This window comes from Pelobates fuscus, chromosome 3 (genome assembly GCF_036172605.1).
Source record: "Pelobates fuscus isolate aPelFus1 chromosome 3, aPelFus1.pri, whole genome shotgun sequence".
NCBI classification, from domain to species: Eukaryota; Metazoa; Chordata; class Amphibia; order Anura; family Pelobatidae; genus Pelobates; species Pelobates fuscus.
The window spans coordinates 73,525,578-73,550,078 of record NC_086319.1 but is presented as its reverse complement, the minus strand read 5'-3'; the positions used below and the strand labels follow the sequence as shown (position 1 = coordinate 73,550,078).

Sequence of the window (24,501 nt, the reverse complement as noted above, 5' to 3'; positions counted from 1 at the left end):
TCGATGTGACTGCAGAGAAGGTAAGCCATATATGCCGGGGAGAATTTTTTTTTTTTTATATTGAAAACGAGGGGACAAATCCATAGACTCGTACTGTAATAAGCTGTAGTATTTATGTTGTTTAGCGTACACAATTAATCTTTGCTTAAAACAGTTCTGTCATACCAAACTTATCTTCTTCCAGAGTTTTCCTCTTCTCATCCTCTCTCTCTCTCTCTTTTAAATTGTTTTCAAAAAAGGTATTGATTTTTTGGGAAAGATTAAAAAAAAAACCTCAATTTGGGCTTACAACCAGCAGGTTGTAATGGATTTGCTTACCTTAACTGTTACATTGCAGTACCTAGAACAACCGAGCACTGGATAGTCGCTACCCATGATACTGGTTCTTTGGAAACATCGCCTGGAAAAAATATCCTAAAATCATAAGAAAAACAATTTAAACAAATTAATTCCAAGTAAGGTCCAAAAAATCATTGAGAAGAAGTGATTATGGTGCTTCAATGTTCCTTTAAGAAGTGTTAAAATTAAGGAAAATATTATTTTACCAGACGCTTTGATCCTTCTGGACATCTACTGTAAACCATCATTGTACACGAAATACAGGATCCCTGTTAATAGAAAACAGAATTAGATTTTCATTAGTAGCAAATCTATGCCAGTATGTTTAATAATGTTGAGGTGTACATTATTGACTCCCTAGATATCAATAATGCTTATCTTTGAACCAGTGACTCCCTATTCAGAAACGTGCCTTAAAAGGAAACATAGCTTTTGTCAGGCCAGTTGTATGAATGGGGAGTCACTGATTGGGTGAGAGCGTCAGCTGATAACTCTCAGTCAATAGACAGCACCACTGCCCGATTCTGTAAGAATTCTGTAAGAGGCTGTAGGATTCCAGAGCAAATTGGAAGGACTAAGAGGCAGAAAGATTCGGAGCTGGAACACACACATTGGGGTTAAACCGGTAGAGAACGGTTTAACCCCTTAAGGTGAGCAAGCGCCAGGGATCTCCTGGCACCATAGCAACTTCATTTTAGCAAAGTAGTTATGGTGTACAGAGTGTTCCCTTAAACAGCACAAACATATGAGTCGAGTAAAAAAAAAAAAAAAAATGAATTCAAGAAAAACAGATGTGGATTACACAGGGCATATTTAGTATACATAATTGTTATCGGGCTGTTACACATCAATAACTTACAGGTGGACAAAGATAAAATGAAGATTAAAGATTAATCCTTGCATACCAGCATAGTGAAGCATCCATTTTCTCCAAATAATGCAGATGTATTAACAGTGAGAAAGATAGATGAATTGAGGAGAGAAGGTAGAATGGAAAAGAAGCATAGGAATGGAAAAAGAAAACAATTGATGGGGGATGGATGTCCTCTACCTCCAGAAGAGTGCAGTTCTAGGAACAGGAGTACGTAAGAAGAGGAACAGCTAAGATGCTGCTCAGAACCGTCAGACTCCCAGGCCTCTGGTAGAGGATCCGTGAATGAGAAGCATATATACCACCCAGGAGGGGAGAGAAAATTTATAGATCTATATATATATTTATTTGTATTCAAAGTCTGCCAACAGTATGAGTAATTGGTGTCTGGGATTTATGGGGTGTACATAGGCCTCGATTTAAAAAGCTTTTCAAATAGTTCAATAGTATTAGAAAAGTTTCCAAATGATTTATGTACAGAAGTCACCATTATCATTTAGGGGGATTTGGATTATTCTAAAAAAAGAGCATTTGGACATTTTTCTAGCCTAATTGAATCATTTGGAAAGCTTATTAAATCAAGGCTGTAGTGGGCTTATCAGGATTATCTACAGTATTGACAGGTAATAGTCTCCAAAACACCAGAGTATACATTATTTCAAGAACATCTCTAAAAGGAGCTGATTATAGCCTAGATTTAAGCTGTCCAAATTATTAAATATGTTTGATATACCTTTAAAATGATTTAATGTTTTGAAAAATATTTTGGATATTTAGATTTTTTTAAATATATGATTTAAAAAAATTTTTTTACATGTTGAAAAACAGCATTTGAAGAGCTTAACAATATTAAATCCTAAATGCCTAAATTAGTCTCCCGGTATGCTTGCGAATTGTATTGGAAACGTATTGAAAACATGGGACCGATTAAAGTCAGAGGAAAAAAAAGTTATTTATAGAAATTATTGATAGTTTTCTGACATTTTAACTTTTACATACTGATATATTAAAATGTATATTTTACATAAAAGGTAATTTTAACCTACATGTTGCAATTCATATCTGACGTCATCACATCGATGTGGCAGAATAGGTAATATTGATGGTGGAATAAGTACTCCATCCAAAGTGTAAATGCGTCCGTTTTTTGCTGCAACATCTGCTTCTTCAACCTCTTCTCCATTCACTAAGATCTGCCCCTTTTTAGAATATAAGGAATTAATAACAAGTCAAAATATTAGCTTCTAAATCAATGGCATTGACAACCAGAGACTGTTACCAAATTTACATGTTCACAGTAGCTCCTTGATATTGGCTGCCTATTTAGACAAACCATTCTGCATTCAAATATATTACGGTTGCTCTACCTGTTATACCGTTTTATACCTTTTGGTACTTCTATCATAAAACATAACTTTGAAAATCTGCGTAGAATTGGCACTTACTTTATTGGTGGTATTAAACTGGATCAGCTGGTTAGCCATACTCATGATGTTATTAGCTGAGATGATGTTTGCGACATCCAGCTAGAGGAACAGAAATAATTCTATTGTAAATAATGCAAGTTTAGTAGGAAGATTATGAAAAAGGACCGTCTGATATACAACTACATATGCTCATTTGCAAAGTTCTATTATCCTCCACCCATTAGTTTAAAGCATAATTTTGCTAGATATAAAATGGCCATCATGGGCCACTGACTTGTTTTGTTATCACATTTGATAGTTCTGCCATAATTTTTTTTTCTGACAAGTCAGTGGTATCCAAAATTATGAACCTCATAAGTCTTCAGATCATTTAAAGCAGGGGTTCTCAACCCAGTCCTCAGGACCCCCTACCAGTCCAGGATTTGGGGATTACCTGGGTGTGTCTAAGGTGTTTAGAAAAAAGGGGAAAAAAACACCTTAGACACACCCAGGTAATCCCTAAACCCTGGACTGGTAGGGGGTCCTGAGGACAAGGTTGAGAACCCCTGAAGTTTGTCTAGCCAGGAACAGTTTATGAATTGTTGTGTGTTATTGTTATTATTATTTACCTAGAATCAATATAGTATGTAGGGCTTTACAGTGATGGAAAGGGTACACTTGAAGATGAAGAAGACTCTGCTCAAACGATCTAACAATCTACAAGGATTTACAGGCAGATAGGTATTGTTAGGTGCTTTGCCAAGAACTCTTTCTGATAAGGTGGTCTGACTGGGATTTGTGTTTTCTATTTCTAAAACAGTGATATTACCACTGCTCTACCCAGATGATATAAACCTCTCTTATAATAATTGGCTCTGATAAGCAAAGCCTTAGATTGAGCGAATTGAAAGGTAAAGTGATTACAATCTGATATGCATCATGCTAGTTTAAAGGTAAACAAAACAAGCATGTGATGTCATAACGAACATATTAGATAGTTCAGTTTCATTTGACATCAAACCATATCATTCCATGATCTAAGTTGATGATGAGTTCAACAAAAAAATATGATAAGATTTTCCTTCAAGATCATTTTAGGTAGGTGAAGTTTTGAGAAAATACACATTCAATTAATATGTCTTAATTCTTGTTTACATTTTTAAAATACATTTTCCAAAAAGAAAAGGTAACATAATTTGCATTATTTTTTTTTAATCTAGTATGGAAAAGGGGGAATGGCAAACAGTACATGAACATGTTAATAAAATAATATACTAATTATAAAATCTAACATATAAATAAGTTGTCAAACACAAATGTGATGAACAAAATGTAAAAAAAGCAAATAAACAAACACTAATAAATATTCGATAAAACAAAGGATATCAGTTAAAATGAAGAATTAAAAAAAAACATGTGGGTAAGAGGCTGCTCCTAAGTGTCATGGAAATACAATTGCTTGGATTTTTGTATTGCTTTGTCTTCAAATATTCCTACATGGTTCATAAAATATCAAAAGCTCGAGCCCCTGTCATGAACCTAACTAATGTTTTCTCACATATACATCCCTTGATCCATTTATAAAAATAGGTTTCTGGGGCAGAATTTTGCAGCAATTACATGAATATTGCCCCAGTTTCCACAACTACTGCTCCACTTTTCTAAATTTGCCTCAAAATGAGTTCCATATACATAGTCTTCTCTGTCTACTTCTACCGATTTTTTTGGTTGATTTATTTACTAGCCAGGGCAGAGTATATAAAAGCTATAACATATTTTCTCGTTTTTGATATGTATTGTTTTCATATCACTTACGCCAATTGCATCCTACTGGACACACACTTGAGACTCAATCTCCATATCCTGACCGTCTCTTTACACACCACTTCAAGGTGGTTTGTCTAATATAGTTGGGAAAAAAAGTAAAACTCCTATTCAATGTCTATACTTTCCTACCCTACCCAAACTGTATAGTGATTTGTCACTGGCATATTGTAACTTCTAAAACCCTCAATGTACACTTTACAAGCTGTTGTTATATCGAAAGAACACTTCTTCTGTCATGTGCTCCATAGATAAGTGTTGTATTTTCAACTGCAACCTTAATAAAAGGATAATTTAATACAAAAATTAAAGCTCGACATATGTGCTGATTCAATAATCAGGTTCTAAACATACCTCTGCAGGAGAGACAATATGGTATCGGACAAGTTCCAAAAGTTTCCGTGAGCCCTAAATAAAGAAACAGCGATTACTTTCCATGCAGTTTTTACTAAATGTAGCTATCTCCACAAGACAGTAAACAAAACAAATACTTGTTAAACAAACATGAAAGTGTAGCCCTGTAAGGCACGGTGAGAACCGTGACAGTATGTTGATGAATATCCCCAGTCTCTCGCGCTGCTTGTAAAATTTCCTCTTTCAGGGTATAACTAGACTGACAGCAGATTTACGAAGGTGGTCTTGAGAGTCTTCCTGCTCTGGCAGGCTGCGCAAGTGGAAGCTTTGGTGGCGGCCTCTGTTATCCAGATCTTCCAGGTGCAAGGCCATCTGTTGTAGCTGTGAGGTCTGGCAGTCTAGTGTGGCAGTCGTGGCCTCTTGAGCTGTCACCAGATTGTCATGATCAGTTTCCACCCATGCCATGCGGTCTGTGAGGCGGGTGGGAGGCTAAGTCCGCTGGCGTTGCTAAATACTGCCGCATGGAGGCACTTATGGGAGCCTGGCGCGACCCCGATGGGCTTCGGATGCTTTCTGAGGTGCTGGGGGTACAGTGGGATTGATACTCCGGATTATGCCGCCATTACGATCGGCAGCTCGGCCACGCCTCCCGGGTTATTTACTGGACGCATAGCTATTTACGTGATAGCTATGCGTCCAGTATTAATTATCATTATTAGAACACATTATTTGACCAGGAGATGTACATTTACATGTTTCACTAATTTGGGTCCCAGATGTTACAATCCAAGCTAATGGTACTCATTTCACCAACCTCTTGAGAATGAAAATGTTGTCCTTTGCTGGAAATCAAACATGTAACTCACGTGATTCTGCAGCTGGACTTTTATGCACTGACATAGTTTAAAATAAATTTTATGCACAAACTTTGTATCCCCAAAAGAATTTAATAATAGAGCTATTAACTCAACTTATTGGAACAAAACTAAATAATTTCCTTTTTTAATCTTGTGTTGTAAACCATTTGCCTGCATTCATGAACACCCACATTTTATCAAAATAAATGTTTATTTAAATCAATTTTTTGAAAGATCTAAAACAAAAAAAGCTATTAAAATATATGTATTATTCTTACCTCCTTAGAGAGCAGATAGTCCAGCGTCCCATTTCCCATTGCTTGCAGTGCTGCATTATTGGGAACGAAGACAGTGTAAGACCCGTCTTTTTCTAAGCTTGATCCCAAATTTGATTTCTAAAAAATAAATACATTTTAGAAGTCATATTATCATATAAGGGCAATAGAGGCAATAGATCACTATCTGACTTGCAATAACCTACCTCTAAAAGTGTATGAAAGAGATTGTATCTGCCATTTTCCTGTAAAATCTCCATGATTGATTCCTGAAAAGTAAACAATAAAGCTAAATTTTTTATAAATAATTTGAGTTCCTGTTCTTTTTAAAACACATCTGACTTTATATAGCACAGACAGATGACAATTTTAGATGCAACAATTGAATATTTCCAGAAGTCTTACTTTTTTGTTGCTCTCCAGAGTAGGTTCCACAAAATCCATGGCTTTATCAATAATATGCAAAATCCCGTTTGAAGCAATAATGTTTTCTTCTATTACTTTCCCTGTCTTTTTGCTTCCATGAATCCTTATCCTAAATTCCTATTTCCAAAAACATCATGTTAATTTTTCTATGTAATGAACTGTAGTTACATTTTATAAGATAACAAAATGTTTGTCATTGAGATAGGCTATCGGCCTATCATCTACGGCCTGGCTAAACCTTCTTCCTGCTGCGGAGGCAAAAAGAAAAGAATGACGGGGTACAGCCGTGTTGGGAACCTGAGCCCCAGCTCAGGGGTTAAACCATTGTTAAATGAATTATTCCCTGGACCCTGAAGGTAAGACTGTGCCTCGACACTCCTTCCACCATAACAACTTTGAAGAGCTGAAGTTGTTATTGTGCTGAGAATGTTCTTTTAGAAAGGAATGATATTGAATAATATGTATCTTTGCATTCCGGAGTGCACACATGCCTGCACAGAACATGATGGGGTAATAATGACTCTCAGTTTATACTGCAGGGGTGTGTTTTAACTATTTTCTATAACACTAGTCATCACTAGTGTTTACTGAGATGAAGGAGCAGTGATCTGTCACGTCAAGACAGGAATAGATTTATAGCTCAGGTACCTATAGACACAGAATTCATAGATGCCTCTTTATATACATTTATCTCTTCCCTTCTTCATAAATACAAAAAAAATGAAGTAAAACAAAAAAATGTATATCAAATACATAAAAATATATCTAAAAATGAAAAAGTCACATTTGTTGTCACGGTAGGTAGATAGGTAGGTAGGTATATTAGACAGTTGCTTACTTGGCCTATTTGCAAACACATTTCAGCAGGTAGCCAAAAGATCCTACACTAATTACTGGGAATTAACATATTTTCCTGTACTATCCACCAAAATATGATTTATTTTGGAGAAGGTAGACCCTCCAGCAAAATTGGTTTTAACAAAAAAACCTTTCCAACAAAGGTTTGCAAAATTTGGTCAAGGAGTTGCTAAACTGGGAAATAAAATCGTCCAACTTGGCCATTTTTTTCCAACTTCTGTATTTTGGCCTGAAATTTGAAATCCCTTTGCCACTCGCGGTCCCAGTGGATGAATGAAAACCATGTACATCTTAACAGTTATATGGAAAGCCTACTGATTTTGTTCTACACAACTCTAAACTGGGATCACTGTTTCATTTACTACCTAGACACAACCTTTAATTATAAATATAAATATTCTCACCTCATTTCCAGTTGTTATCTCTCCAGATTTCCCGGTTAAAGTGTAAATTAAATTGGTGTTATTGAGCACATCAGTAGTCATTTGTCCTGCAATCATGTGAAGTTTTATAAAGTATAGGGCATTCTCCTTATTTGCTAAAATGTTCTTTACCTAAAATAAAATTATACTAATTACAAGAGAATACAATAATGATATAATTAACAAAAATACAAATATTCTCCATTTCGAAGTGTACCAAACCAGAAGTGTAAGTAGGATGTCTCATTTGAATGCAAAAGGTAAAACATTATTGACTGTCAAGTTGCTGAAATATTTTTTTGGGGGGGTTAAAAATAATCCAATAATGCTAACGCTCACACAGTCAGGTACAATAAATATTTTGTTAAATATTTTCTCAATGTAGCCAAGTCCCTTACACCATCCAAGTGGACCAAGTCAAGATCATCAACAAACAGCAGAGGCTGGTCAAAATCAAAGAGATGAAAGTGATGGATGGTCTTCCTTATTAACATCATAGAGCAATATAGTATATGTCCACTTGACATGCATGGTTTGACTTCCTTTCGAAAAGGGATTTGGGTCAACTGCCTGATGCTACATCCATGTAATAAAATGAGATAGAGCCTGAATGACCCTCTATTGTACAGAATACATCAACCATATACCACCCCACGCAGCTTGGATACATGCTATTCCACTGGTAGGGCACACTCATTCCTTGTATCCACAACTCTTAAAAATTTTAAAGTATGTTCATGCTGTGTTGTCTATTCCCCCAAATAATTAATCCTCTCCACTCATTTTCACATTTGATTACTAATATAATAAATGCAATAAATATATCCTATCTATGATACACATTCACTTTAAATAAAAAAAAATATGATTAAATTTTTTTAAAAAAAACAGTAAAATAAATAATATTTAAATGTAGTCAATCAGGAGCTATCCCTTGGATTTTCAAAATGGTATTTAATCAAGTGTTAATAACTCACATCAACGTTTCGACCCCATAGGGTCTTTATCAAGATCTATTATATATATATATAAATCTATTTATTTATTAAATCAATATATGTTTTAAGAGAAAATAATATACAGTAAGAAACAAAACAGATTCTGACCTATAAACAAGTATCATAACTGGCATTATCTGTGAATATAACAGTCAGTCCATGATCACATGAAAACAGTTAAAAAAAAAAAAGAACATTTGTAATCTACAAAACCCACTTAAAAATTAGCTTTTTTGCTTTTGTATTCCCTTTGTTGTAGTGGGTTTGATTCCATGTACATTTCACAATGACTTAAAACTAGATATAATTAAATTACTTATATGAAATACCAAAAGTTAAAACAAAAAACTTACATCTTTCCCTTTCATTCCTTTGTTTATAGGTACCAATACCGTAAATGGTCCCATTGAAGACAGTGGCCACGAATATACCTCTTTACATAAAACAAATGAGAAAACAGGTTAATTTAGAAATTAGCTCCTGTAAATCTTTATTTTCGTTACTAACTTTTATAGACTTTTATAGACTGTTGCTATCCATTTATGTAAACATGTCACCCTAATCTGGATAATATATAAAATGTAACTATGATTCGTATTCCAGAAAGTTTGTATAACAGTAGAAATTAGCATAATTAATAATTATAAATAATAATAATAATTAATATAAAGTCATTCATGTTGCTTTGTATATGTTTTGTGATTTGTGCATACTGATAGAATTGTGAATTATTTTGGACCAAGAGAAGCTCAGCAAAAGACAAAAAAAAAATGAATATATTTTAAAATAAATGAGATTCTTCTGTAGAAGCATTATGCCATGCAGTGAAATATAAAACTAAGGTTTTAAGGGGCACTCAGACCACTTCAGTTCATTGAAGTGGTCTGCATGCAATATTCCAGTCCCACTTAGTACTGCAATGTAAATCATTGTAGTTTTTAAGAAACTGCAATAATTACATTGCAGGACTAAGGCTGCCTCTAGTGGTTGTCAATCAGACAGCCACTACAGGCACTTCCTGCTTGCCAGGCTACTTTTGGTCAACTAACTGACACTGGATGTCCTCACACTCTACATGAGGACATCCAATGTAAGTGAAATCCCCAGCTGAGTCAATGCTTTCCTATGGGGAGGGCCTAATGCGTTTGCACATGAGAATTAGCTCCCAGTCAGATGACGTAGGAGGAAGTGGAGCGCCGATCCAGCGCCAAGGGAGATAGGGACTGGAATTGGGTGAGTATAGAAAAGGTTTGCTAACCCATTACATGCTGGGGGTAGGCACAAGGGAGGGATGGGGGAAGAGGGAACTATACTTGTATTCTAGACTTGTATTCTTTGCACTATAGTATCTGTTTAATTGTAAGATCTGGCTTGGAGATATCAACTTGTACCAAATGTCCCAAATGTAACATTGAGATTTAAAGGAACACTCTAGGGCCAGGGACACAAACATATATTCCTGACCCTTTGGTGTTAAAAACACCATCTAGCCCCCTCAGACCCCCATGGTGCTAGGAGTGTTCATAACATAAAGCAAAATTAAAACTGCAGGCTATATTCCAGGTTATTTAATCACCAAATACAATGAAACCGTGTGATTTAAAGCTTACCAAACAAGGATATTGCAGTGGAGAGCTTGCCTCTCCATTGCCCTATGTTTTCATTCAACTGCTTCATCCGATCCAATATGTTTCCAAAGCATGAAATCCCATCCCCAATATAACCTTTCTTGCATGTACACCTGCAAAATAGAAACACCATCAGTGTCCATTAATACTGTCTAATTTAAGCCAGTAACATGGAATAATGTCAGTGCAATGAATTAAAAGGGTACTTACAGTTAATAATGCGTATTGATATTCAGTTTTTAAAACAATAATAATAATTTTTACTCTGTAAACCTGCTAATTCAGTCACTCACTCTAAATGGCAGTGAATTGAGCAGTGGGACTGCTGGGGTATGATCTATAACTTCATTAACTTCATTAACTCCATCCGCCCCTATTTAACTCCTGTCCTTGTCTATGCCGCTGTCCTCTCTCGCCTTGACTACTGATATCCGCTTCTCAGTGGTCTTACGTGATCCCAACTTGCCCCGTTACAGACTATAATGAATGCATCAGTGAGACTTGTCTTCCTGTCTGCCCGCACCTCCCACGTCTCCCCCGCCCCCACTCCGTCAGTCCCTACATTGGCTTCCTGTAAGATATAGGGCTTAATTTAAGATCCTGATACTTGCTTACAAATCTCTACACAATGCTGCTCCAACCTACATATCCTCACTAATACACAAATATGTCCCATCTAGGCCCCTCTGCCAAAGACCTACTTCTAACCTCTGTTCGTACTCCCACCTCTGATGCTCGCCTTCTGACTTCTCTAGGGCTGCACCGTTCCTATAAAACGCCCTTCCCCTCTTTGTTAGACCTTGACCCAGTCTCCACTCCTTCAAAAAATCTTTGAAAACTCACTTCTTCAGGAAAGCATATCAATTAAACTGTTAGCAACTTTCCCTCCCCGCACCTTGATTCCTCTCCTACAACTGTCATCAAAACAAAACACTAACCCCTCAGTGAATACTAGCCTAGCAACCTACTTTTCTACCCTACCCTTACTTTTTGTTTCACTATACACCACTCCGTCTAGCATGTAAGCTCATTGAGAAGTGCCCTAAATGTGTTGGCCCTAGGGTTTGCTTAACTTCACCTGGCAGTGCATGCACAATCTACATGTTTTATTACATAAATAATGTATCAAGACCTCACCAAAGTAGATATTTGTAATCTTTATCTATGCCATATACTCTGTTAACATTCATCTTGAGTGAATATTAATCTAAAAGCCAGAAGAAGATGATTTTGACACACATAATGAACCCAAACATATCTTTGTCTTGCTATAGGACATTAGATGAGATGTATTATAACCTATGCAGACAGGTACGAATCCCCATGGAAGAAGTTATTAAGAGAGACTATCTCAGAGCATGTGATCATTTATTCAGAATCTTTTATTGTCTAATGCTTACTCTGTTTTGCCTGGGGCAACAGTGGTGCAATTAGCATTTTTGCTGCATGGGTTCTTGGTTGCACATACATCGACCAGTTCGCAACCTTTGCCATCTTGAAAGTTCTTGTACCCTGACTTACATTCACAGTGAGACTGTAAAAGAAAAAGTAAAATTAATCAGTATTAGTTCATCTACATGAAACTGCTACACCATAATACTTCCTATTGATTCCAATGTTTGTAATTACACAATATTAAATACTGGACTACAAATCTAAGATAGCTCTTGCCTTGACCTTTTATGTATAATTTAAAATTATATAATTGCAATAAAGAATGCAAAAAAAATTGAGTATTGTAAAACTCTCAGATGAATAGAGCGATTCGATGTACTGTCCACACTTTGCCATTTAATATTACTAAAGTAAATAAATTAGACTTTGGCTGGTCAAAACATTATGGAAACTCGTCCATTTCCTCATACGTCGAGGTTACTCATACGTCTGATCACTCTCACTCACTGGTAATTTCATGAGAAGATGAGAGTGATGTGGGCAGCACAGAGAAAATTATTTTTGAGGATAGGCACCATTTAAATTTAAAATTAAACTCTTTATCCTTATAGTAAGAAAGTCATGCATTGATTGTCAACATTCTGAATGATTGCTCTTTACGCATCTATGTCACTAGACCAAGGATCTCAAACACTGGCTCTCCAGACGTTGATGGCCTACAGCTCCCAGAATTCTTTGGAAGCAATAGGTCAGAAATCTTGGGAACTGTAGTTCAGCAACATCTGGGGGTCTGGATATGGAATGCCACACTAGAGTTACCCACACTACTTGCAAGCTAACAATAATTACCTTGAATAAACACAGAACCTCAGCAGTGGCATTCCATAAATCATAGATTATTACATCTCTTGACACAGATAGAGACCTAGCTAAAAACATACATTTTGCTGTCATTGGATGACCTATTTTGCACTTTGAACAAAAGCCGTCAGTAGACACAGGACATTATTCACAATAACGCAAAAACTTTTATTTCATACATTGCCAAGGGTAAGACATTGCCTGGAACCTGGATACCTTCTGGAAAATGGTTGAGATTAACTTTGAAACCAGTGATGGCAAACACAGGGGAACATTTTTAGCACATGTAAAATAAGAAAGTCAAGGTAAACGTATTATTGCATAACCCCTTAAGGACCAAACTTCTGGAATAAAAGGGAATCATTGTCCTTAAGGGGTTAAAAGCTTAAAATGAAGATCAGAACTTGACATTTGTACAAAGTGTATCTTTGAAGAGATAAAATGCAGATCTCCCTTAACATGCTTGGAGTGAAAACAGATCAAAGCAAATATAATACAAAACAGCCTGTCCTTGTATAAATCCATTTTAACGCCGTGCTTTGTAGAGTTGTTTAATGTAGTTGATGCATTCCATTTCATATTGTCCTTATTCACGGTCACTCTCCATCAAGGGTTGTATTCAATAACCTGCAAAGTTTTACACTCTTCCCATTTTTTTTTTTTTTTTTACAAATTTCAAACAGTCATTGAGACTTTAGAAAAGGTCAGGTACAAAGTGCAGGCAGTTCCCAAGCAAGAGATCGCATTACACACAAATACCTTACTCAGTGAGAGATTTACATTTAACCTCTTTACTGTCTTGGAATGCAGAGCTAGCTGACATTAGACAGAACATTAGTTTCGGGTATAGATTGCTCTCCGGGTTTCTATAAAAAATTTAAATAACATACATTTACAGAAATAGTATTTATTTATTTGTGTGCACATCTTGCAGAAAGCTCATCATTAGAGGCAGGGCCGAAGCTAGACTATTTTGTGCCCTTGGCAAGACAAGCTACTTGCACCCCTCCTCCAACACCTTCCACCACCCCAAAAAAATTCCAACTTTGATTTTCATAAACAGATTTGTACAAAAGCATATGATTTGAAACCACTATGCCCCCCTCTCCTACAGCCCACATGTGTGTCTCTTTGTCTCAACAGCCCCTCTGTATATCTCTATGGGCCCCAGCCCCAATATGTATCTGTATCCCCCACAGCCCCTCTGTGTGTCTCTTTGTCCCCAGCCCCTCTGTGTGCTTCTTTGCCCCCCCCCCAGGCCCTCTATGTATATTTATCCCCCATAGTCCCACTGTATGTATCTTTGTCCCCCTGCCCCATTGTATGTCTCTTTGTCCCTCCAGTCCTTCTGTATGTCTCTTTGTCCTCCCAGTCCCTCTGTGTATCTCTTTGTCCCCCTCAGCCCCTTTGTGTGTCTATTTGCCCCTGTGTCCCCCGAGCCCTCTGTGTGGCTCTTTAAATCTTCATGAAGTGAGGCCGAGTGGATCGTAGTGGAGGATCTTCTGTTTCCTCTGCACAGTCTGATAGGAAGCTGCTCAGTGTTCTCAGCGAGCAGCTCCTCAGCTCCATTGTATTTTCTTTGCCCCCATTCCAGTCCTTCTGCAGGTCTCTTGTTCCTCCCAGCCCCTTGTGTGTCTCTTTGCACCCCCAGCAATCTGCATGTCTCTTTGTCCTTTCAGTCCATCTGCGTGTCTCTTTATCCTCCCAGCCCCTCTGTGTGTCTCTTTGTCTCCCTCAGTCCTCTCAGTCCATCTGTGTGTCTATTTCCCCCCCAGCCCCTCTGTGTGCCTCTGTGTCTCCCTCAGCCTCTCTGTGTGTGTCTTTACCCCACTTCAAGCCCTCTGTGTATCCCTTTGTCCCCCAAGCCCACTGTGTGTCTCTTTGTACCTTCATGCAGTTTGGCCGAGTGGCCATAGTGGAGGATCTTCTGTCTCCTCTACATGGTCTGACAAGAAGCTGTCAGTCCCGGACAGATAGATCTATAGATCTCTCCACTGGCCCGTCCAGCTGCTGGGAGGTTCAACAGAGCCATCGTTATAATGTAGCCCCATGTAGCTAGAGCGCAGCTAAGCGGAAAAAGGCCTTGACAGGGGTTAGGAGGCGGGCTTAGGAGGAAGTAAGCAAGGATTGGAGTTATGGGTAAGTAGGTTTGACTATTTAAATAGGCAGCCATTTTAGGTGAGTCATTCTAACTTTCTACCTGGTTGAGTTTGTATTCACCCCTGTGTGCACAGATTTGGCTTGGTGGGATTTTCCTTTTTGTCTCCTCTGCAGGTACGATGGACAACGTGGAGCATTTGCTGGAGGGGATCAGGTCGGCGGCAAGGCATCAGGGAGCAGACTGGCTGCGTGCCCAGCTGGGCCCTGCCGTGGCGGAGGCGGCGGAACGGGACGGCGGCGGTGGCAGACCGGTCCGGGCCAGGAGGCCCCCGAGGAGGCTAAGCCCGGGCGTGGGGCCCGGTGAAGACATCCCTGGTGGCAGTGGCGGTTCCGCTGCGGGCGGCAGCAGGCCCGGTAGCCGCGTGGTCGAGGCTCCGCCTCCCCGCGAGCGGCCGGAGCCTCGGATGAGTGCTCGGCGGCGGAAGGATGTCGCTGGAAGGCCGGGGACCACGGAGGTGCGGTCCGGGAGGGCCTCCACCCCGTCGGAGCTCGAGGATGACGGGACCGGATCCAGGAGGACGCATGGCCGGCCCCTGAGGCAGCAGGCAAGTGCAGGGGGCTCCGGCCGGGGCCCTCTTGGTGGGAAGGACACTGGGGGGAGCTCTGTTAGGGGGGGGTCAGGAGTATACCAGTGGGGGGCGCCCAGGACTTAGTAGAAAGGGGGGGCTAAGGGGCTCTTAAGAGAAAGTGTGGCTTAGGAGAAGTGGGGGCTAGGGCTGGTGGGGGGTTAGTGGGTTCTGCTGGGATAGTGAGTGGGTCCTCTAGGGGTGGTGAGGGTAGGCCTGGGCAGTCTGGGTCGGATAGGCATGGAGGGAGGGATAGGGGGGCTGAGGCGGTTAGTGCTGAGATAGGGGTTCGGGGAGCGGCTAGGCAGGGGGTCGGGGTAGGTGGGGGGCTGGGTTCTTCCGAGGGGGGTGGGCGGTTGGGGGGCTGCGGCCTTAGGGGGGGTTCGGGTTCCGGGGGTAGTAGTGGCAGCCCCTCGCCGGTCAGATCCTCAGGGCCCAAAGGAAAAAGGGGTAGGTCCAGATGGCATCGCTCCCCCTCCGGCAGCTCAGCAGATGATGGGGAGGCAGCCCCCAGGTGTGGTCGGCGGGGGCGGTCCCCGGGTAGGGACGGAAGGAGTCGTAGTCCCAGGGGTTCCCTTATGCCACGGTACGCAGCGCTCAGCGGGAGGCTTTGGTTAGGGGCAGGCGCTCCCAAGGTCGTGACGGGAGGGGAGTTGATGCTCGTTACACCCTACCCAGGACTTCTTCTCCTTTTTCCAGATCTCGGAGCCGTTCTCTCTCCTCGCAGGCGAGACACCGGGTTGGCTCCCCGGTTGGCGAGACTGTGGCGGAAGTATCTCTTCCTGGACGTCGGCCGATCGACGATGCAGCCCCTACCGCTCAGGTGTCGGGGGGCTTGGCCGGTGAGTCCAGTGGGTCATTACACTCCAGCGCTTTAGTTACCACACTTCAAGCACTACTCCACTCATTGGGGGCGGGGGGTGACATAGGGGGCGGCATTGGTCAGGTGTGGGCCCCAGGGGCTGGGGCTACGGGTTCTCGGGTCGGGATTTCTGCAGGGCCTAATTCGGGCGGGGACACGGTGGTGACGCAGGAGGTAGGGGAGGCTGGGAGTGAGCGGGCGAGTTGACAGGGGGTATTCCCGACGCGGCTAGGCAGCACGCGTATGTCTCTTTCGCGGGCCCGCTGGGGGTTCACCTGAAACAGGACGTGAAGGAGAAGATCTGGAAGGGTGAGTTTTGCAAGATTTTTTCCCTTCTCCCCTTGGAGGATTTTATTGACCTCAAGGAGGAGGATAAAAAGGATGAGAAGAAGGAGGAGGAAGAGAAAAGGAAGCGGTATCGCAAGATTCCGAAATCCTTTGGGAACTGGTTGAGGGCCTTTTGCGTGCTGGCCAGCGTGCTCGGCGAAAAATCGCCGGGGTTATGCTCGTCTCTGTTTTGCTATTTGGACAGCATTTGGGAGGCATACCGTACCTATGGGGGGTTGGCTTGGTGGCGGTATGATGAGCAGTTTAGGCAATGGCTGTCGGCTAATCCAGGTATGAGGTGGGATCAGATGGACCTGCCTCTCTGGATGAAGCTAATGATGGCGCAGAAGGCGCAGCCCTTTCAACACTCGACCGGCGCAAGGGGGCAGTCCGCCTCGTCGGCCGCCTTACAAAAGGGCTTATGCTGGCTCTATAATGAGGGCCAGTGCAAATGGGGGGCCACCTGTCGATTCAAGCACGAGTGCTCCGGCTGTGGGGGTGCTCATGGGCTCAACCGCTGCTTCAAGAAGGGTAAGTCTGGAAACGCCGGAGCAGCTGTCGCAACTGGGGGAGGGGGCACTTCCGCTTCCTTGGGGCCTAACCCCGGTGAGGCTAGGCGCGATGGAACCGTGGCTAAGCCGCTACGGTAACAGGGCTGATGCCGCTGTGCTCCGGGCGGGTTTTGCGAGCGGGTTTTTTATTCCGTTCCAGGAGCGGGGGGGGGGGTCGGGGAGGCTGCGCAACCTGAAGTCTGTTGCTGACTTCCCAGACGTGGTGAGGGAAAAGCTGGGCAAGGAGGTCGGGCTGGGCCGCATGGCGGGCCCATTCGCGGTACCTCCGATTGAGGGCCTACGGGTTTCCCTCCTCGGGGTGGTTCCCAAGAAAGAGCCGGGGAAGTTCAGACTCATTCACCATCTCTCATACCCGAAAGGGGAGTCGGTGAATGATGGTATTAGTAGGGACTTATGCTCGGTTTCGTATGCATCATTCGACCGGGCGGTCGAGTTGGTCAAGCGGGCCGGGCGTGGGGCTCTGATGGCTAAAGTGGACATTGAGGCGGCGTTTCGGCTGCTGCCGGTCCACCCGGACTGTCATCACCTACTGGGTTGTTTTCTCGAGGGGGCCTACTTCGTGGACTTGTGCCTACCCATGGGCTGTTCCATTTCGTGCTCCTATTTTGAGAAATGTAGCACTTTTCTCGAATGGGTGGTACGGGAGGAGGCGGGGAACCGTTCCGTCGTTCACTACTTGGATGATTTCCTGTGTGTGGGGCCGGCTGATTCCTTGGAATGCCTGCGCCTGCTGCGGACGATTGAGTGGGTGGCGGGCCACTTCGGGGTTCCGCTGGCGGCGGATAAAACGGAGGGCCCGGCGACGTGCCTGAGTTTCCTGGGACTGGAGGTCGACTCGGTGCTGGGCGAATGCCGGCTGCCTCGGGATAAGTTGGATATGTTCAGATGGGCGGTGGCTGCTGTGGCTGGGGCGCACAAGGTTACCCTGCGGCAACTGCAGTCTTTGATTCGGATGCTGAATTTTGCATGCCGGGTCATACCAATGGGGAGGGTCTTCAGTCGCAGCTTGTCGGCTGCTACCGCGGGGGTTCGGTCCACGCACCACTTCATCCGGGTGTCGGCGGCCATGAGGGCGGACTTGGGCATCTGGGATGCCTTCTTGCAGGATTTTAATGGGACGGTGTTCTTCCAGCAGGCGGGACAGTCGGTAGCTGAGCTGGAGCTGTTCACAGATGCATCGGGCAGTGTGGGCTTTGGGGCACATTTCGGCGGGTCTTGGCCGGAGTCTTGGGGGTCGAGCCCACTTATGCGCAACCTGGCCTTCCTTGAATTGTTCCCGTTGGTCGTCGCAATGGCGCTGTGGGGCGACGGGTTGCGCGATCGGAAGGTGGTCTTTTTCTCGGACAACATGGCGGTGGTACACGCAGTAAATCGTCAGTCCGCGGCTTCGAAGCCGGTGGTTAAGCTGCTTAGGCATTTTGTATTGCTGTGTATGTCTCGGAATGTTGTCTTTCGCGCGCGCCATGTTCCTGGGTATTTGAACGAGGTGGCTGATGCTCTGTCTCATTTTCAGTGGTCCCGATTTTGGCTGGTGGCGCCGGGGGCATCGAAGGAAGGGCAGGCTTGCCCGGACGAGAAATGGCAGCTGGGAGCATCCTGCTTGGAGGACTTGTGAAGGCTTCTCTGGCGCCGGCCACCTGGGCCTCATACAGTAAGGTTTGGGACTCTTGGGAACGGTCGCTGGACGGGTTGGCCGTAGATAACGGGGATGCGCTGCGGGATGCTTTCCTGTGGTACACCTGTCAGTTGCTGGCAAAAGGGGCGTCCCCTGCCGTGGTTGACAGGTCCATGGCGGCGATGGCATTTTGGTTTAGGTGGCGAGGGAAGGAGGATTTTACCAAGACCTTCGTTATCAGGCAAGCCTTGAAAGGTTATCGCAAGGGACGCAGGTCGCCGGATACCAGGCGCCCGGTGTCGGTTAGGGTATTGGGGGATTTGGTGGGTCTGTTGCCCGAGGTCTGTTTCGATGGGTTTGAGGTCTCTCTGTTCAAAACGGCGTTTTTTGGGGCGTTCCGCATTGGAGAGTTGGTGAGTGCTAATAAGGTGGTGCAGGGGGGCCTGCAAGTTTCGGGGGTTCGTATTTTGGATAGGAAGGTGGTGGTGCACCTTGGCAGATCCAAAACGGATGTCCGCGGCGTGGGCCAGGACGTAACACTATGGGCCTTGCCGGGATCGGCATTGTGCCCATTGGCCGCTACGGCGGAGTACCTAGCACGTAGGCCGGCGGTAAGGGGTTCCTTGCTGGTACATGCTGACGGATCGTCCCTTTCTCGGTTCCAGTTTACGAAGGTTTTTCGGTTAGGTCTGGATAAGTTGGGGCTTCGGGCTGAACGTTTTGGTACGCACTCATTTCGTATTGGGGCGGCCACGGAGGCCGCACGGTTGGGACTGGGGGATGAGGTCGTGAAGCGGATAGGGAGATGGGAATCGGTGAGATTCCGTTCCTATGTACGGTTGGGTTTATTGGATTAATGAAGCTGGGGAAAATAATTAAAAAAAATAAAAAATAATACAAAGGAACACTGTAATGTTTTGGGTTGGGGTGGGGGTCTCTCTCGGAATTCCCTCACCGTTTGTTTTCTCCTCCCCAGGGCGTGTTGCATGGATCGTGGGCCATTCCTTTGTCTTCTGGGCCGAGAGGAGGGCCGCAGCTCGAGCACAAGGCCAGCAGCTGGGTTTTCCGAGGGGCCAGTTGGCGGTTCGATGGTTTGGGTATCGGGGGATTTGCTGGGGGGAGATTTGTGGGGCGCTGTTTGGGATGCTGGCGGGTGGGCACACGCCGGACCTGCTGGTCCTGCATGTGGGGGGTAATGACCTGGGTCTTACGCCACAACGCCGGCTGGTGAAGTGGATGAAGCAGGACATTAACAAGTTGAGGGATCTGCTTCCGGGTGTTATGTTAGTTTGGTCGGAAATTGTCCCTCGGCGCCGATGGCGGCACGCACGGGATCCAGTGGCTGTCGACAAATGCAGGAAGAAGGTGAACAGCTTGATGGCAAGCTTTGTCAGGAAGGTGGGGGGTGTGGTAGTGAGGCACCATGAGTTGGAGGAAGGGTTGCCAGGATACTACCGCGCGGATGGTGTTCATCTCTCGGATGTGGGTCTGGATCTGCTCAACTTGGGTTGGCAGGATGGTATTCAGATGGCGCTGTTTCTTCGGGGTGGCGGAGCTCAGACAGCTTAAGGGGTCAAGGTCTGAGCTTGTGGCGGGACGGGGAGCTGAAGGAGAGGAAATAGGCTCCCCAGGATGAACGTGAGGTGGAACAAACAAGTTGTGGTCATCGGTGGTTGATAGGTTTCGAGTCCTGTCGGTGGCTCAGAACCTGGTGGGGCAGGGGTGTCCGGGTATACCCCTGCCGTGGTTAATGGATGGTTGGCACTTTTACATTTGGTGGATTGGAATAATGTTGGTGTATGTATATGTGTTATTTATATTGGGGGTCATTGCCTTTTGTATGGTAGCAGAAGGAACAGGATGCGAGGGCGGAGTATGGGGGCAATGACCCATGTTTTACTTGTTAATTTATTACTATCGTTATTATTATTATTATTATTATTATTATTATTATTATTGGTTAATAAAGCTGTGGACAAATTTTCCCATATTCCTTAGTGTCTGCGTGTTATTGGGTTAGGATATGGGTTTGGTTGTCCTGGATTCCGACAGCCCAAATGGCGACTATACACCTGTCATGGTAGCACTGGCTCTGCAGTCAAGGCAGCAATTGCAAATGGAAATTGTTTGCAATAAATAATTGTCATTTCAATTGTTAAAATAGTTTATGCACAATTCATGTAGTGAAGGAGTTAAGCTACAAGCTGACCAGCATAACTACTGGTTTACACTTTAAGATTTACTCACTAAAGTGTGAATTGTATGAATTTAAATTGCATTTAAAATTCTAGGCCAAGGTATCCAAACTGGAAACATTGCTTTCTTGAAGATTTTTTTTCTGTTTTTTTCCAAGACAAAAATGTTCTATACTGTCAATAGAAAGTCTAATAATTGGCAACTTTACGGTAGACAGTACTTAAAAATAATAGTTTATTCTTTTTGGTGTCTTTTTTTATTTAAGTTTACCTGTTTACACTACAATTATTTTCTTAGAGATTTTTCTAGATATTTTTAATATTACAACTTCTTAACTGTATCTACACCTCTAGAATAATTGGGGGGAGGGTGAGGAGGACTTCCTGCCATGGAATCTAGATCTATATATACGTAATGACTTTCTAGTTACCAGTTCATATTACAGTGAGATGTATTCACTTAATTTTGTTCAATCCTCTCCTTCCTAGTCTGGTAATATCATAATTAATTTTACAATTTATGCTGATGTTATATAAATTATCATGATTGTAATTGTGCAGCTCTGGACTTACATTCGGTTTAAGACAAATTTTATTTTTGTTAACAGGGATTACACATTCAAATTTCACATTAATATCTACACATTTATACTGCCCTGAATGATAATGGCTACACATTTATAAAACTGATGAAAATGGCTATATATATATATATATATATGTCATTTTCATCAGTTTTTTTCTTCCTCTGCTGTTCTGTAGTATGTGGACTGGTTATTTATTTATGAAATTTGTATATTTACATTTTCTATTTTTTTTATTTTTTTTACGAAAACTATTTAACTTTTTTTTAAAAAATGTTTTGTTTAAATATATTAATAATAATATGAACAGAATAGGCTAACCTCTGGTGCTTAAAAAGTGATGTGAATTTCTTTTAGACTTAGAGTGCCACCCACTGGTGTAACTTGAGAAAGCATTATCTCTATGGCCTTGATTCAAAATGTTGAATAAGCATTTTAAATGCTTTAATATTTTTGGATACACTTTTAAACAGATTGTTTTTTCAAAATATTAAAATATAAAAAAATATATCATATATCAAAAAATATATCAATACTAAAAAAAAAATAAAAATCTAAATATTGAAATATTATTCAAACTCATTTAAAAAGTTTATCCAAAAATATTAAATAATATGAAAAGTGTTTTCCCTGAGTAACTCCATATCTAAGTATGGATGGTGCCAGGGTATGATAATATGGTCCAGAAAAAGTCATCCTGAGAATACTGAGATATTGTCCAACATATCTTGGTTCCTATTGAGTTCCTACTCAAGGCAACATTTAAAACTCCAGAGGGGCAAAGATAAGCTAAGTTGTATTTTTTTCATTATTAAGTTTGTTATTTCATAAAATCAATTTGTTGATAGACACATTATATATACATCCTTACTAAAGGCCCTAAGAAGATTTCAACCCACCTTTCCAGGTCCATCATACTTGCAGACAGAAGACGCTGTAGGACAGTTCCCAAAGTTTGTCTGGCAGGGGTCAACTGGTAAACACACTTTGCCATCACCTTTGTATCCTTCCTTGCATGTACACTTGTGTTTATTTGGTCCAATGTAAGTGCAATCAGCAGCTGCATCGCAAACCTTTTTCAAACAGGGATTAATCGCTAGAATTTAAGAAGAATAAGTAAATATATAAGTTTTAGTATAGAATTTAATCTGCGTAACAAAACTACTGTGCTATATAAGTATTATTAAAAGATAAATCCATTTGATGTGTAGATCACCCACTCTGATGATTAACCCCTCGCCTTCCACTTACTGATTGAGGGATGTAGGGGAACCTGGGCACCCTTGTCGTTAAGTGTCTGAAACAACCATTTGTGAATTGCATGATTGAATATTAGTCATCCCGCAATTCATATTTTTGAAGGAACACTAATAAATTCGGTTTTCCTTCCCAAAACAACACACCACTAATCAAGTGTAAGACAATATAGTTGAAAGTGAAAAAAGAGTAAATCTAGTGTAATACAGTAAAACAGTATAATTTTATGGAGAGCAAAAAACAGGGTGCAAGAGAATACTGAGAATGGGCAGCAGCTAATATAGCCTGCCCTTCGGTGGGTCCCCGCTCAGATCTCAAGCTGGTTTTAGCTTATCTTGTGCCATTACAGAGAGAACATCTCTGAAACATATCAGACTGGACCCACCCTTATGGGCAGTCCAGATCCGAAATTCCAGCAAGTTCCCTCTGCACGAGAGACACAGCAACCCCAGACGACCGTTTCAGCCTTGTTAGGCATCATCAGTGAGGCATAGCTGATAACTCTCTAGGCACCGTGAGCAAGGGGTCCATGTCTGGATTACCCTTTAAACTTGTGGAGAGCAAAATACAGGGCGCAAGAGAATACTGAGAACGTGCAGACAAGCACACCTGAGTATAATGTTATGGAATCACACTATGGTTCTATATTACACTAGGTTTTGTCTTTTTCTTCTTTTTTAGGTTTTTGAGAACATCTTTTTATATGTTGATGGGTGAGTGTTTAGTTATCTTCTAAAGTATAAAATGCTCCATTACATGTTGCACTGGTTTAGGTCACTTTCAACTATATTATTCATATTTTTGTCAAATTTCACATGTGGTGAGGGGTGCATTTGTGATTCACATAAATGATTGAATTGCCAAAAATTTAGGGTGCTAACCTAATTTATTTATAGTAGCTATAGATAGATCGTAATGTTATAAGATTATTATTTAGGTTAGTGTTACTATGGTAATAGGATGATATGTAATGTACACACTGTATATATGTATGTATTGTTGTGCATGATACATTTATTAGTTGAAACGAGGTGCCTATCCAATATAACTAATAAAGGTGTAGAATATTGCCACAATGGTGATGGAAAAACTAAAAACTCCAAAAGAATTAACAAACAGGACTATGACACTTACGTTGGCATTTTGCTCCAATTTCCTGATAATTTGGCAGGCACTTGCAAACAAGCACACCTGAGCCGTCGGACACACACCTGTAATTTTCTGAGCATTTCAGTGCTTTACATTCTGGTAAAGCTGTGGGTACATTAAAAAATGAACTTAAACAAAGATTATAGCCATATCTCGCTCATTATAATATGATAACCATAACCACAACACAATCATACTGAAAACCTATTCCACGATTACACTCCACTTAACCCAAGCAACACTTGTTCATCATATACTATGAATTGAGTATGATTATTATTATTTTAAAGTGCCAACAAATTCATAGGTTGAGTAACAGACAAGTATTTGCAACAAGGCATGTTGGACACACCGGGACAGACGATGTTAAGGACCCTGCTCAAACTAGCTTACATTCTAGAACTTACATTCTAATATGCTCAATATTCACGAGCATCATGAGTGATAGCTGAGTGGACTCAGATTCTACTTTGAATTCAATTAACTTCAATGATAAAAAACTTTAGGTATTGCCAGGTGTCCTTGAGTTAACCTAGTGGGGGAGGTGTCAACACTGTGCGCTCACCTCAACAGGGCACTATGAGCGCTGCTAGACTATGGAGACATATTCATTGAATAAGACTCCACAGGTAATTGCTGGATGGATTATTTCTTAAATAGATTAAAAGGAATTTGATGTGTTTGTACCAGCTGAAAAAAT

General features: G+C 42.0%; 1 protein-coding gene across 1 annotated transcript in view; it reads right to left on the bottom strand.

Moving 5' to 3' along the window:
• Nucleotides 1-24,501, bottom strand: part of STAB2 (stabilin 2) — a 135,293-nt gene that overhangs the window by 89,924 nt on the left and 20,868 nt on the right. Inside the window, exons 7-20 of the mRNA XM_063447208.1 lie at nt 23,787-23,906; nt 22,295-22,491; nt 11,659-11,792; nt 10,241-10,371; nt 8,984-9,063; nt 7,615-7,764; nt 6,332-6,469; nt 6,133-6,195; nt 5,930-6,046; nt 4,795-4,848; nt 2,656-2,736; nt 2,257-2,409; nt 546-608; nt 319-414 (exon numbers count right to left, since the gene is read on the bottom strand). Coding sequence (XP_063303278.1) covers nt 319-414; nt 546-608; nt 2,257-2,409; nt 2,656-2,736; nt 4,795-4,848; nt 5,930-6,046; nt 6,133-6,195; nt 6,332-6,469; nt 7,615-7,764; nt 8,984-9,063; nt 10,241-10,371; nt 11,659-11,792; nt 22,295-22,491; nt 23,787-23,906 — 1,577 coding nt within the window. The remainder of the gene's footprint in view (nt 1-318; nt 415-545; nt 609-2,256; nt 2,410-2,655; nt 2,737-4,794; nt 4,849-5,929; nt 6,047-6,132; nt 6,196-6,331; nt 6,470-7,614; nt 7,765-8,983; nt 9,064-10,240; nt 10,372-11,658; nt 11,793-22,294; nt 22,492-23,786; nt 23,907-24,501) is intronic.